General features: G+C 47.2%; 4 protein-coding genes across 4 annotated transcripts; 1 reads left to right on the forward strand and 3 right to left on the reverse strand.

Annotated features, from left to right (window-relative positions):
- Window positions 1-96: 96 nt before the first annotated feature.
- PAAG_02835 (hypothetical protein) lies at window positions 97-1,963 on the reverse strand (the record flags this gene model as incomplete). The annotated part of the gene is made up of 2 exons (XM_015844769.1): window positions 97-1,865; window positions 1,930-1,963. 2 exons carry the CDS (start codon window positions 1,961-1,963, stop codon window positions 97-99), a joined length of 1,803 nt encoding a protein of 600 aa, XP_015701847.1.
- A 975-nt stretch (window positions 1,964-2,938) lies between these two features.
- Window positions 2,939-3,966, reverse strand: PAAG_02836 (hypothetical protein; the record flags this gene model as incomplete). Its single annotated transcript, XM_002795314.2, has 2 exons — window positions 2,939-3,752; window positions 3,833-3,966. The coding sequence occupies 2 exons, from the start codon at window positions 3,964-3,966 to the stop codon at window positions 2,939-2,941; spliced, it is 948 nt and encodes a 315-aa protein (XP_002795360.1).
- Window positions 3,967-4,004: 38 nt separating this feature from the next.
- On the forward strand, window positions 4,005-5,575 carry PAAG_02837 (eukaryotic translation initiation factor 3 subunit H; the record flags this gene model as incomplete). Its single annotated transcript, XM_015844770.1, has 5 exons — window positions 4,005-4,067; window positions 4,133-4,276; window positions 4,342-4,381; window positions 4,442-4,916; window positions 4,996-5,575. 5 exons carry the CDS (start codon window positions 4,005-4,007, stop codon window positions 5,573-5,575), a joined length of 1,302 nt encoding a protein of 433 aa, XP_015701848.1.
- Window positions 5,576-6,783: 1,208 nt separating this feature from the next.
- PAAG_02838 (hypothetical protein) lies at window positions 6,784-14,163 on the reverse strand (the record flags this gene model as incomplete). Its single annotated transcript, XM_015844771.1, has 5 exons — window positions 6,784-8,112; window positions 8,198-8,331; window positions 8,403-12,828; window positions 12,887-13,669; window positions 13,933-14,163. The coding sequence occupies 5 exons, from the start codon at window positions 14,161-14,163 to the stop codon at window positions 6,784-6,786; spliced, it is 6,903 nt and encodes a 2,300-aa protein (XP_015701849.1).
- Between the last annotated feature and the right edge of the window lie 274 nt (window positions 14,164-14,437).

Here is a 14,437-nt window from a genome sequence, read left to right on the forward strand (position 1 = left end):
GATTTGTCAATAACGTTAAGAGTGTAGAACCTCTATTTATGACTCCTACCACAACCTATCAGAAAAAGAGAGAACGAAACAATCTTTCAGAATTTGTTACCACCAGTAACTCCTGTCCCAAACTGTATTGGTAGCACAATGAACTTCACCGCCCCAAGTATGATGAGAATTCCAATTGTCCACAAACCCGACATTGAAACCTAACCTACCATATACCTTCAACGCCGCATCTGCCATGATATCGACGCCACCTATAACTGGGCCCCAGGGGTTTGGTGCCAGGTATTGTGTATCGCTCAGCACCAACCCGTTGATCGTAGAAGGATAAAGAGACGCAGCCAACTCAGAGCTACCATTTCTTTTAGGATCGACACCTACATTCGGTGGATAGGTGAGGCTAGTGCGAAACACTGCGGGCACAGCATATATGTCTGTGTCTTTAATACCCGTTTCACGTTTGAGAAGGTCTATGTTAGTCTTGATACGTTTGGAAAATCTGGCGTTCGCTTCTACCGTATGGTTTTGGGAAAGTAGGTCATTGATCGTATAACTTGGTACACCGCGGAGGCCACCGGGGACCCCAAACAGATCATGCGGATTCCCTTCTGTGTCATTCTGGCGGGAAAATGCGCGAACACTGCCGTGCCCAGCCGATTGAGCTCGCCGCAAGAGATTAAGGCCTTCCTGCGGATCTGGGAACAGCATAACCCATCCCAAAGAATTATTGGAAGGAAGGAATTGAATAAACTCGTCAACATGTCCAATCGCAAGCCAGTCAGTGTCTAGAAGTAGCGGGTCTTGAACTTCCTGTGCCAGTAGGAATTCTAGGATATGTGGCTTCTTGAGTCCGTGTGTCCCGAGAATGATGCGACCAGCAGGGTATTCTCTGCCGTTAAAAATGTAAGGTGGGATAGTTTCTAAATTCCCCATCGAATTGATTTCGTCACGCGCTCCTCCAGGGTGCTGGACCGCTCCAGTTTCTGGCCCTCGTAGGTACTCGAATACCTGCCGCCCAGCAATGCGGCCATCTTGCGCGGAGCATATCATGATTTGCAGTGCAATCGGCCCATCAGGACCTGGCATGCCGGTATACCCTGGCTCGAAGAAATCTTGCGCCCAAATGTCATCAGATGCGTTAAACTGGAAAAGTGGAATCTTGATGTCCATTTTGGCGAGAGCTCCTTCAAGAGCAGATACGAATCTGCCTTGGAAAAAATTGCCAGTATTATTTCCAGCAGTGGTGATAATCTGTCGGACTGATTCGGAGTGATGGTGGGTTAAGATAGGTGCAACCCGTAATTTCACGCTATCCACTGACGTCTTCCCTTTGTCGTGAACAGTACATTGTATGGTTACTCTTCCGTCCCATTCACCTGGCCGCCTGGTATTCCTACCATCTATCCCTAGTTCTAGACCTTTTCCAGGTTGACTTGGTGGGAATCTGTAACCTGCTGGCGTGATTAACCATTGAAACCCCTCACGACGGAAAATGCGAACATTTTTGCGTGCCTCTGCGTTAGTAATAGCAATAGTCCCATAAGCTTTAGTCCCATAAGCTTTTCGACTTAAGCTAGGAATGGGAACGGTGCGAAGAGGCGCCATAAAACGAGGAGATCGCTGAAGGTCGTTTGACGCATCATTACAAGCTGCAAGTTCCTCGTTGGACGGAGGTCTGCCTTGCAGTGCTGATTTGGAACATCGCCGATCCGTGTCGCCGATATTCGCAAGGAATATCGCCCCGGCATTGTTCGAAGTGCTCAATTTATGGGTTAGGTCTGTATTTCCGACAAGATCAACCTTGCCGTCACGATTGCTATCGGCTCGGATATCAGCTCGAAAACCAAAAACGATGAAACAATATAAGACTATCATTCGTTAGCAGACTGGGTATGACCAAACAAAATATTATTCTATACAGTCCTTACTCACCAAGTATATGAAATAAAGGAAGCAAACAATGCATTTTGTGGAATCGTCCCTTTTGGCCAAAACTCAAGGTGGGTAAAACGACAGTAAACAGCAGATAATGCCAAAAGAGAGTGAAGTGAAATTTATCTATCGTCATCACTCAAACGGATTCCTCCTTTTATATCTGCTAAATCAAACCGCCTGAAATACTTACCGAAATAGGCCAATACCATGCAATTCGAGAACTGCGAATACCAAATGGGAAACACATTATAGCCTCGAATTGAAGTGGGCGATTTTCCAAATAATTGCACAAACGAATAATAAATTGGGAAGGCTGCCACGGAAGGCTGCCATAAGTCGTCTCATGGGTGAATATCTAACAGCTATGCAACAACTGTTGATGGGCTGGAAAATGGAGACGTTCTATGAAAGACACGTATTGGAGGTAGATGGACACCAGTCATCCTGCTAAGGAGTGCTCGGACTGGAGTAAATAGTGTCTGCAGACTGTAAATGTATGTCCTATTGTGGTAATTATTAAATCGCCGCGAGGGACAATACGAGCTCAACTTCAGATTATTTCGACATGTCGGAAAGGAAGAAGCAGTGACAGGTCCACAATTGGAGGTAGCTTGGCGTTCTACTGTGGCGATCCATATATCTTATTTAGCTAAGACTTCAATAAGCACTGGCACATCATAGAGGTCGATCCCCAAGCCACGACTCGAGAAGGTATTTTGGAAGAGATATTGGGGACTTCCGAACTTTGGAGAGTGCTCTCAGCACCAAGCGACAGTGGCTAGTGGGGCAGAAAAGAGGCGTCAAGACGTTTTGGGATATTGATTATAGAATTGTCGTTCTTGTTATGCATTAGAATGGAGATTTGCATGATGGATTTGCTGCTCGTCCCAGTCATTGCTATTTCCATGAGTGCACAGCTTTTTGGCATAATTTTCCTAATGACTTTCTCTGGATAAAACTATGAAAATAGCTTCCGGCTAAGCCCCCATGTTTGAGAACGGAAACATCACACTTGCTCCAATCTCGCTAGCTCACCGATCGTCTCGGCAATAACTCGAGCCAGTTCATCCCCTTTACTCCAGACTTCATCATGACCCTCTTTCAGGTCATCAAGTAGAAGTACGCCCTTCTTTTGTTCTTGGGTATTCGCTTCTCTCCACCTCTCTACTACTTTCGCCATAGCTCTGAACTGGCCCATGTCAGCTAGTTCATCAGCCGTGGAATGAGCTAGCACTGCCAGCCTGCCGTTTTGCCACCCGCCTTCAATACCAGCTTGCCCTGCCGCTTTCGCAGGCGAAACTCCATCCCAAACGTCTTCGGAAGTGCCAAAAGTAGCCTCGATAAACTCCTGGTAGATGGGACACTCTGCAAAAGTATCGCGGAGTGCACAAAGATCATAGATCCCTTCCACTCCCACTATCGATAAGGGACGTGAAATTTTTTCTGGAATATTGTTGCTATTTTCAGGTCCCATTTTCGGCACTTTCCCCATCACAGTTTGAAAAGCAAGGGTCGCGCCGCAACTGTGTCCTACTAGAATGTACCTTTCCCCAAATCCGTACTTATCCTGTAAATAAGCAATTGCACGCTGCACGTCATTGAGGTGATCAGGGTGAGCTGCATTACGCATATGGGTTGGTTCTGTTGTACTGGGATCCTGGGGGAAATTTGGATGCGCGGTCAAACGATAGTTGATTGATGCGAAAGCGGCGACTGAACGCAAAGTTCCGGGGTCGTATTTGGAAACAAGTGACTGTAGCGTCGGTTCAATCGAGGTGGACGTAATCTCCGGATCACGCCATGCGCCCCCGTGGATGAAACTTTGTCAAATTGTATGAGTGAAGAACATTGGAGAGAGATGTGACATGATGGTGCTTGGTGTAAAAGACTCGCAGCATACATTATCCAGACACTTGACAAATAATTTGTCTTCGAGAAAAGCCGGGGAAAATATAAGGTGATATCCTGCAGGGAACTCTCTTGCCCATATCGATGGTGTTCACAGTGAAAATGTACGTCGAGAGGGGATGTCATTGGGTGTGGCTTTTATATTATCCTTGGAAAACCAGCAGATGTTTGCTCAATATCTCCTAACAGTAGCAGTCTCCATCGAATTTCCAATGATGTTGATTAGAGTTTGATAACGACCAAAGAGCCGCACCTTAGTCAAGAATATGCACTAGTCCTAATAAGGTCCTAGCGCACCGAAATTATCTGCTCTTGTCCGAAACGCACACAACAACAACCAAACGCTGGCAACGACCAGCGCGAGAGAGATATTCACACCGTATCACCGCATCACCTCATTCTACGCTTTAACTATTCACAGATATCTGTCACTGTCGTAAATATGGCTGAGTACTTACATATCTTTTGCCCTTTGCTTTGATTTTCGCTGACTAGTTGCAGGAAAGATGTATCCCTCAAGGCCGTCCAGGTGGAGGCACTGGTAAGAAATTTCGATGTTGAGTTACTGGCCATGAGTCACGAATACGACACTTACCGATAGTTCAGGTGTTGATGAAAATCATCAAACATAGCTCCCAAGCCTTCCCTACTACTGCGACCGGATCACTTGTCGGTATGGATGAGCGAGGTACTCTACAGGTCACCAACTGCTTCCCCTTCCCGGTTGTCGATATCCCAACCGATTCCCATTTCGATAACTCTTCGCAAAATCCGGCTGCTGTTGCTCCACGTGCAAAGGCGAATGCTGTTTATCAGGGTGAAATGATCAAAATGCTTCGAGAGGTGAACATTGACGCCAATAACGTCGGATGGTACACGAGCGCGAACATGGGGAATTTTGTCAATCTGAACGTCATCGAGAACCAGTATTATTATCAAAAGGAATTGAATGAGCGAACGGTGGCTTTGGTTCACGATATCAGCCGTAGTTCTCAAGGAGCCTTGGCTCTGAGGGCTTTCAGACTCTCTCCTCAGTTTATGGCGGCCTTCAAAGAAAATAAATTCACCAGCGAACAGTATGATATAGCCCTTGCCATTTGCCTCAAGTTCACGATTAGTATCTGGGGAAGCTAATACTTACTCCAACCATCACAGGCTCCAAAAATCCAACCTTCGATATCAAGATATCTTCGTCGAACTTCCCGTTCAAATTCACAACTCCCACCTTCTAACCACATATCTCCATCAACTTCCAACTCCAACCCCTTCAGAGCCTTTGGATTTCCCGCCCTCCCTTGACGCATTGGTCAATGGGCCCTACGCTTCATCCTCAGTATTAGCACCCAACTATGACAGTCTTTCCCTGAGCATCGACCCCTTCTTGGAAAAGAATTGCGACCTTCTCTTAGAAAGTATCGAAACTCACCATACCGAAAACAACAACTTCCAATTCTACCAAAGGTCGCTTACCCGCGAGCAAGCTAAAATCGCCCAATGGCAGGCTAAGCGTAAAGCCGAGAATGCCACCCGTACCCAACTGAAGCAACCCCTTCTGCCGGAGGATGAATGGCAACGACTCTTCAAACTCCCCCAAGAGCCCAGCAGATTAGAGACTTTGCTAAATACCCGACAAGTGGAGCAGTACTCGCGGCAAATTGACAGTTTTGTGGCTGCGACAACGGGGAAGATGTTTGCCGTCAAAGGTAATTTGCTCCCTGGTGAATCCCAGGTATAACATTCCAGAAATCGTTCCTAAACTACCTGTTCATCTTTTGATATGAGGAGCTTTCTTTAATATGGGCGATATCTCCTTTTTTCGTGAATTCAGAACAAGGAAATTCGTTTGCGGGCCTTGAATTGCATGATTATATGGCGTAGCGGTGGGAATTTCTATGTTATATCTGTTTTTCAGTCTCTTCTTGAAAATGGCTATTTATGACGTTCTGTTCCCGCTTTTATGTTTGCTTGTATTTTCTTTTATACCTATGCTTTGTACTTGGCAACCTGCTACTACATCGAAAGAGCATGAATAGAGTATTCTGGTGATGTTCTCAAAATTGAAATGCAGCAATTTTTAAACAATTCAATACGTTTAATTATTCAGACAATGAGGTACATTCAGGGCACTAAGCAGACACTCACAACTTGCCCGACAATTACCAACCCCCCCATCAACCTAGTGCATGCCCATTGAATCCGAACCCCGACCCACTAGCCGACTGCGGAGCTAGTGAATAATAATGCAAATGATGAAGAAATGTAGTCACATCCCAAACCAAGAAGTATACCAGAGAATTGAATTCAAATAATACGAGAGTGAGTTAGGTAAGAGAAATCAGTGAACAACTAAGTATCCCAGATATGTAAGGGGATAGATGCACATAAAAAAATACACAAAACAATCGAACTATGGTAAAAACACGGGTTAAGAGATGAGGGGCATAAGTCATATATATACGCGAGAAAAATGGATGGAAAGGGGTATTTCGTGAAAGAGCATAAATAACAAACCAAGAAAAAACAACGTCAAGAGGAATGGAAAACTAACATGGATAGATTCAATAAAGGATCAAGTAATTGACCGGCCGCACCGCATAGCAGAACTGAGACGCAGAGTGGGAATCTCCAAAGAGAAAAACAACAATGAATTGGTGGGGGGGGAAACAATAAAGCAATCAAAATAATTAAACCAGCGCCAAACGGCGCTCCAAAAATTTCATGATACATGAAGCAAAACATCCCGACTAGTAACAGCTTAGATCCAAGTTTGGCTCCAAGGACGCCAGCCAAGATGCTGCATTGCCCGAACTCGTCCTGCGAGTGAATGTATGACAAATGGTTAAGAAGAATTCGCAAAGCCAAAAGAGAAGAGTTCCAATAAAATCAGATCTAAACAGGAGGAATTCATTGAAATCCAATTCGAGTCGTGCGCCAGGAGCTCAACTACAAATTGGTAATTTTCTTGAACCAACTGGATCGTTTCGAAGTCCCATTGCCATATGATAAATGGCGGTGGTGGTCGGAGGCATAGCGATCACCATAACGATCACCGTATCGATCGCCTTCGCCACTGCCTTCGCTGCTCTTGAGCGGTTCGCGAACTGAATGCGGAAGTTCTCGATGTCTAGCTCGTCTATCTGCAAGTTCGGCATCATCGAGGCCATTGTACTTGGAATGTCGTCGCGCCTTGCGTCGAGTTGCTCGCCTGGCTTCATCTTCGGATGATAGGGAATGGACGTGAGGGTCTCCTGCGGGAGCAGGAATGTCGATGACAGTGGGGACAATGGGAGGCACTTCTGGAGGGTTAGTTAACTGAGAATTTAACCACAATGACGTTTTCTCCTTCCCGCTACCCGCGAGACCAGGATACGGTACGGTAGAAGCACGATGCAATGGGCGGACATTGCTAGAAGTGTAATACTCTTCTCCAGGTATGGCAGAAGACTTCCGCCGTCGAGATTTGGCAGTTTCGTCACCAGAACGATGGGAACGATGGCGACGATGATCCATGCCATATTCATTGTAAGAATATTTGTCTCGAGGTTTCTCCATATGTGATCTACGGCGTTCAAATCGTATCCTTTTGCTCTCTTCTTCGAGTTCCTCTGCTTGTTTTACACGACGTTTTGCCTCCATTTCTCTGCGTTCTTCCTCGCGTTGTTTTCCCTCTAACTCCAGCGCTGCTCGACGAGCTCTCTTCTCCTCACGACGTCGTTGTTCTCGTTCTTCGTCTTCTCTTGCTTGTCTTTCCCATGCTTCGTAACTCCTCGCCCGCTCAGCTTCCCGTCTCTTTGCACGCCGTTCTTCGGCGTCTTTGTCTACAACTTCTCGCGCCTCCTGTTCCGCATGCTTTGACAAACGACGAGTTCTTCGTTCGGCTTTTCTGGCTTCCGCGTCTTCCGCTTCCGTTGTGGGAGCTGCATCAGTTGTAAACCCTTCACCATCTGTCTCTACCTTAGTTGATCGTCGTTTTTCTCGTCGAGGGCGACGGGTCTCTTCCTTGTCAGTTTCAGCAATTCTCAAATCTTCGCCTCGACTATATCGTGGCCGCGAATAGTCTGGTCGCGTCGCCGGCTTGCGAAATGAGCCAAATAACCCTAAAAAGCCCTCGGATTTTTTGGGAGTAGTGGTGTTTGATCGCTTCAACGGTAAACGTTCTTTAGGCGTGCCAATGACGAAGGCCAAATCCTCCGGGCCAGAAACTACGTCAGGACGGCCAGAAGAGTCTGGCTCAACTATGACAATATCATCATCTGCTCTTTTTGGTTTTGGCTAATGATCCATAGTATATTAGCATAATTAATCGAAGCGCACGAACAGACATCGGAGAAATACACGAGGGACTCAAATTCCTCACCTCATGTTTGGATTTATGTCGACGAAGTTTCGAGTCCTTTGGCGTCTCTTTTGGTGAAATCGCTGCAGGTTCGTCGCCTCCGTTGACCATAACCAAGTCATCATCGTCATCAATAGCGTATGGATCAGGAACTTCTATAATATATGATATTAGAAAGTGTGCACGCGGGGTGAGCAGCGTATTCGAATAAATGCACACAACTTACTTGAGAGGCACTTTTTGCCCTTGAGTTCGCTTCTTGGAGTCTTCACACCGTTCACACCCATAAGTTTTGCAGCCTTCCCCAAAATTTCCGCATGATTGTCATTCGGAGAAAGAATTCCTGAGTCATCGATGTCAACTGAAGGATGTCTAGAGCTAGGCATCGAAACTGAGGCACCATTTCGTTTGATTGACTTGGTTCTAGCAGGCGGCGCACCCCCCAGCATAAAATTAGGAAAATTCATTCCTCTGCTGTGTCGTGAAGGGCGAACAGTAGCGGATGTGTGTTTCTCCTTGTCAGAACCAGACGACTTTTCAACATCCTTTTCTCCGACCATAGGCTTATCCCTTTTCGAAGCAGTGGATTTCGACCTAGCCAAAGTGGGAGGAACCGTTTCCTTTGCCTTTTTCATGGTATGGGGAGAAGAATTGGCCTCTTCTTTGGGCTTGGTTTCTTTTTTTACAGGTCTCTTTGGTGAAGCACCCCAGAAGCCCCATGAAGAAGCCCCAGCGGTACGTTCAACGCGCGCACGTTCCTTTTTAACAGGTTTGGATGTGGCGCGATTCGGAGTAGCTTCAGAATCTTTGCTTTCATCAGGAGCTGTGGCTGGAGGTGGTGGATGAGGGGTCGCCATTTTATCGGTGGAAACCTTGGTGGCCGTAGAAGGCTTTGTACCCGCCTTTGGAGCTTTGACAGGATGCGATTTCACAGGTCCTGGTGCAGGAGCAGGAGCCAAGTCGATGATATCAATTAAACCATCGTCAAATGCGCCGGGAAAGCTGCCTGGAACGGAGTCGCGTGGAGTATTTGATTCGTCGAGAAGCGTGGCAGTAGTGGCCGCAGTAGCACCCTTTTTCTTTGACGTGGACTTACTTGGCACCGTTGTTGCTTTTCTTTTTGATGAAACTGATGCCTTTTTTGATGGGAGAGGATCATACGCGACTGGCTCTACGATCGGTTTGAGGTCAGGTGGGGAAACTGGCTGCTGGGGAACACCAGTTTGCACAACGACCTTTTCTTTCTCTTTGAGTTTCTCCTTTTCCTTAGCTGCCTCTTTTTCGCGCTTTTTACTTTGCTCAAGTAACCTAATCCGCTCTGCGACTGAGGTTTTGCCAGTAACCTTGGTGCCAGTCGTGAGTGTCGTCGTGGTTGTCTTTGGTGGCGCGCTTGGCGCGCTTTCTTTGTCAGCTGTGGTCGCGCTAGTCGCTTCGAGCTCGCCTGCATGAATATCAATAAGATCATCAAGCGCAGTTTTGTTATTTTTCTTTGCGCTCTTTTTACTGCCGTCCATGTTAGATTTATCCTTGGCCATTTCTACTACTGTTTCAATCCCTTCCTCAGTTATTTGCGGGGTTTTAGACTTGCTGGGAGTGGAAGCTGGAGCAGTACCAAAACTTCCCCAGAAACTTTTAACTCCCTTGGCTGCATCGCAGTCTACAGCACCAGGTTCTTCCATCTTCTTGGGCTCGTCAGTGATATCCACAACCTCAAGGCCTCTGGATTTAGGCTTGCTTGATTTACTGTTCTCGACTTTGGATAATTTCGACGTGGTTGTAGTTGTGCGAGAGATTGATGGTTTCTTTGCTTTCGTGATCTTGGATCCAGAACCAGTGAATGCGCCCCACGCATCATTGCCATCAACGTCAACTGCAATCATTTCGGTGTCAAGTTCTTGAACTGGAGGTGTGGGTGCCGGTGGGGGAGGTTCGTTGGCATCTTTTCCTATTTTTCCCTTCTTTTTATCTGCGGGTATTCCCCACCATGAGTTGTCATCCAGACCGGGAGACCTGACAAGATCCGTAGAGACAACATCTTTATTTTTGGGTTCGGCAGAGGGGGCGACGGTAGCAGGTTTCTTCTTGGCTTCCATTTCCTTCTTTTGCTTGTCTTTCGCAGACAGCCCTGACCAGGGATCCAGGCCTTCAACCTCAGGAAGTGGTCCAGGCTCCGGCTCTAAAAAATTGTTCTTTTTGCCCTTTTTATCCTTGGCACTCTTTGACAATCCCCAGAATGCCCAGCTATCGGCAGCTAGAGGTTCAGGCGCCTCCGAAGCGGGTGGGGGAGGGGGTGGGAGAGATTCTTCGGGCACCTTCGTCACGGAAGCTCCCTTTTTCTTGATTTTTCTACTGGTTGGGGTAGTATCAGCCCAACCAAGGAAGTCATCATCCGCGGCAGTGGGGTTATTTTGGAACTTAGGATCTTTGGCTTTTTCTTCTAGTATTATATCCTTTCTCACTTTCTTATCCTTTTTAATTTCCTTTCCGCCAGAAGTGGCTTCATTGGCGCCGGTAGAAGTTGCTTCAATGACAGCTGGCGGTTCAGAAACGAGGTTCGGATCTTCAACGACTGCTGCCTTCTTCTTATCCTTTTTCTTACTTCCGAAACTCCAACCACCAATGCTCCAATCATCTCCGTGTCCACCTGAGCCACCACTAGCCTTGGAAATTTTGGAGTCAACCTTAGTGACTTTGCCGCCATCGCCATAGTCATCTTTAAGCCAATCAAGGTTTTCTCCGCCAGGAGTTAGCTCAGGAGCAGGTGCTTCAATATTTGATACCTTGCTCTTTTTCTTGTCCTTTTTGGACGTGGTAGTGGCCCAGATGTCAGTTTCAGGGACCGTAGCCGGATTTTTGACGTCCTGTTTAGTTCCCTCTACAACATCACCTTTCTTACCTTTCTTTCCTTTTTTAGTAGTGGTGGTGAATTCCAAGTCGTCAAGGGGATCAAACTCTGGATTACCTTCGGGCTTGTGTTCGGGTTCTGGAAGCGGGTTTGTAGGCAATGGCTCTACTACTGCTCCTTTCTTACCCTCGTTTTTGGAAGAGGCAGTTCCCCAGGTAACAACAGGCTCATGTTCAGTCGCTGGAGCAGGTGCTGGAGCCTCCCCCACCGGCTCCATGAGTGTATTCTTCTTGCCCTTCTTTTTCTTCCCTCCTGAAAACTCAGCCCATTCATCAACAGGCTCGGGACAAGGTGCTGGTGCTGGTGTCTCTTCGACGGCTTTGAGAACAACCTCCACGGCAATATTCTTTTTCCCTTTCTTCTTTTTGCTCGTTGAAACTCCACCCCAATCATCCACGGATTCAGGTTCGGGTCCTGTTGCAGTGAGTGGTGGTTCCGGAGGCAAATCTTCTACGACAGCTCCTTTCTTGCCCTTCTTTCTTTTGGAATTCGTTGTAAACGCACCTCCATCATCAAGGGCTTCCGACTGGAGTTCATGTTTGTGTAGGGGAGCAGGCAGCTCCTCAGTTATGTTTTCTTCCTCTTCTACAACTACCACTACCGCTGCTGCCGCTGCCATTGTGGCTCCTTTCTTACCCTTCTTTTTCTTGGAAGTCGCTATGAACTTACCCCAATTATCACAAGAGTTCGCCTCTGGTTGGTGTTCAGGTTCTGGTGCGGGTGGTGGCGGTTCAACCGGAGCTTCCTCCACAACAGCAACACCCTTCTTACCCTTCCTCTTCATTGAAGTAGTGACACTTGCCCAGCCATTGATAAGATCAGGCTCTGCAACAGGTGGAGGAGCAGGGGAGTTCTCAGCTTCTAATTTTCCCTTCTTCTTCTTCTTCATGTCCTTTTTGCTAACTTGTGTCGCCCAATCCAAATCATCCTCTGGTTCCGCCTTAGCATCTGGCACTGGTTCAGGTGGAGGTTCGGGAACTTCCTTTTTCTTATCCTTCCTGCGGGAGACCGAAGCACAGGTGTCCTCCGTAGCAGGTTCTGGTGGGGGGTCAGGTTTCTTGGGTGCTGCTTCGGCAGCCTTTGCCTTTGCCTTCTTGCTTTTCTTTCCCCACCCATCATCCCATCCACTATCTTCAACCGTAAAGTCGCCAGCAGGTTCGACTACGGGGTCGGGCTCTTTTGCCACCTCTTCAGTGAGATCAAGGGTATTTGCTCCCTTCTTCATCTTGTCCTTTTTCGTCGACGTGGACCAGGTGGCCAATTCGACGGCAGGTTCAGGGTCGGGAGCAGGAACAGGATTAGATGCAAGATTTTCGATAGGAGGGATGCCCTTTTTCTTTCTCTTGTCCTTCATGCTGATGACAGCGAAGCCCCTGCGATCGTCCTCTGTTTTCTTCTCATCGGTGTTTGCATCACCCGTGGAGGTATCGTTGTCGTTCGCGTTGCTGAAGCTGAATGTATCCTTTCCCCCCCCTTTTTTCCCTTCGGGAGCCCAAGCATTAATGGAGCCAAAACCATCTTCTTTCTTCTCGTCATCTAGTTTGTTCTTTTTGTTATCTTCAAGACTCAGGTTAAGGGTACCGCCGGTATTCCAATTATTTGCCCAGCCGCCAAAGTTAAATCCCATAGACTTGTTCGTATCAACACCAGCATCAAAAGATAAGTTGAGCTGGGGAGCACCTGCGTCTGCATTTATATCCTGCAAAGAGTGGGGAGGTGGTTTTTCAGCCGGTGGAGGATCAGCAGTCTGACCAGTAATTAGTGACTGTCCTCCTTGGGTGAACAATAGTGATCCTGTGACATACCTTGTTCTTTTTCCCCTTCTTCTTCTTCGTCGTATATCCACCCCAGTCGTTTTCCACATTGGCAGCAGGCACATCATCAACCCAACTGAGTGAATTTCCAGCATTATCAGCTGCTGCGGCAGAGGCAGCCATATCCTCAGCTTCTTTTGCTTTCTTTTCATCCTCTTTTGACTTTCGCTCCGCTTCTTCCTTTTCTTTTTGTTCTCTTTCCTCTTCCTCTTCCTTCTTATTTTTCTTGTTCTTCTTTTTCTTCCCACCGCCTGTCTCCCACGAGTCGTCATCGCCATCTCCGCCATCATCTCCTCCACCTCCGCCTCCAGTGCTACCCCCCGCCCCGCCATGTCCACTGCCGCCGTCTCCATTTCCGCCGTCGCCAGCTCCACCCGCTGCCTTACCTTTGTCGTCTCCTTTATCGGAGCCATTCCACTTATCTTGAGCAACCTTCTTTTGGGATTTTTTCTGCTTTTTCCCGTGAGATCTAAATTTAGACAAATCGTTCAAGTCGATTGATATGGGTGTTATAAGATTTCCGGATGATGGCCCGTCCTTCCTTGATATTCGAACTCCTCTGGTAATTATGGGAGCGGAATCCGGCGTGTCAACACGGCAATGGGCAAATTCATCCTGACTCATGTATGCAGGAGGCATGTCTGCAATTGCTTTATCGTAAGGGGGAGGCGGAGTGCCGGAAAGAGGTGATGGGTTACATTCTAGTAAGAGTCGCATTTCGGCGACCAAGGCCGCTGCCTTCAAAGATGCGGCATATGCGACGTAAAACTGGAGCTGTGCAGATAAGCATTTGAACAAAAGGAGTACGTATCCCACAATTTTTCACGAGCCGCCAACGGGAAGGAAATAAAAATCGGTCCAGATGCGAGAGCGATTTCATACGCGGGCAATGACCAAGAGAACAAATCGGCAGGTTCTGTTGCTACTGTTATGAGAGGTAAAAGGCGACCATCACCAAGAGCAATGGTAACAAATTGAAGAGCATTGAAACAGATAAACATCGGCGTAACATTACTGGCATCAAGTTCTATACGTACCGTCGGCTTTGATCCATGATTTACCACGACTTCCGTACGTTTTGCCAGAGAAACCTCTTCAAGATTACCACTCGCATTTTGACCGCCGTACTCATTTTGTGTCGTTACCATATCGTCAGTACACCAAGCATGCTTATTCATAAGTTCTGACTTGGTGCGGGAGGGGAGTACTGAAAAAGTGATTTTTGTAGATCCCAGATTGTGCGCCTGTGCGCCAGACGCATATAGCATCGCAATACCGATTGCAAATTTCAATAGAGCTAGCGCGTAGGGCTCTCTCTAAAGTCATGGATGGCGTTCTTGAAAGGAAAACACGTACTGGAGAACGTAACGATGCGAAGAGGCGGTAAGAGGTGGTGGGGTTAACACTACGGGACAATGATGCTGTGTGGTGCCGATTCTTCCCCGAAGATTCAGAAAATAATAGTACGATAACTAAAGACACAACCCATCCAGACGTTCAGGACAGATTAACTAAACCGAGTCGTTAGATCTCCTTGTAAAA

Source organism: Paracoccidioides lutzii, assembly GCF_000150705.2.
Source record: "Paracoccidioides lutzii Pb01 unplaced genomic scaffold supercont2.6, whole genome shotgun sequence".
Classification (NCBI taxonomy): Eukaryota; Fungi; Ascomycota; class Eurotiomycetes; order Onygenales; family Ajellomycetaceae; genus Paracoccidioides; species Paracoccidioides lutzii.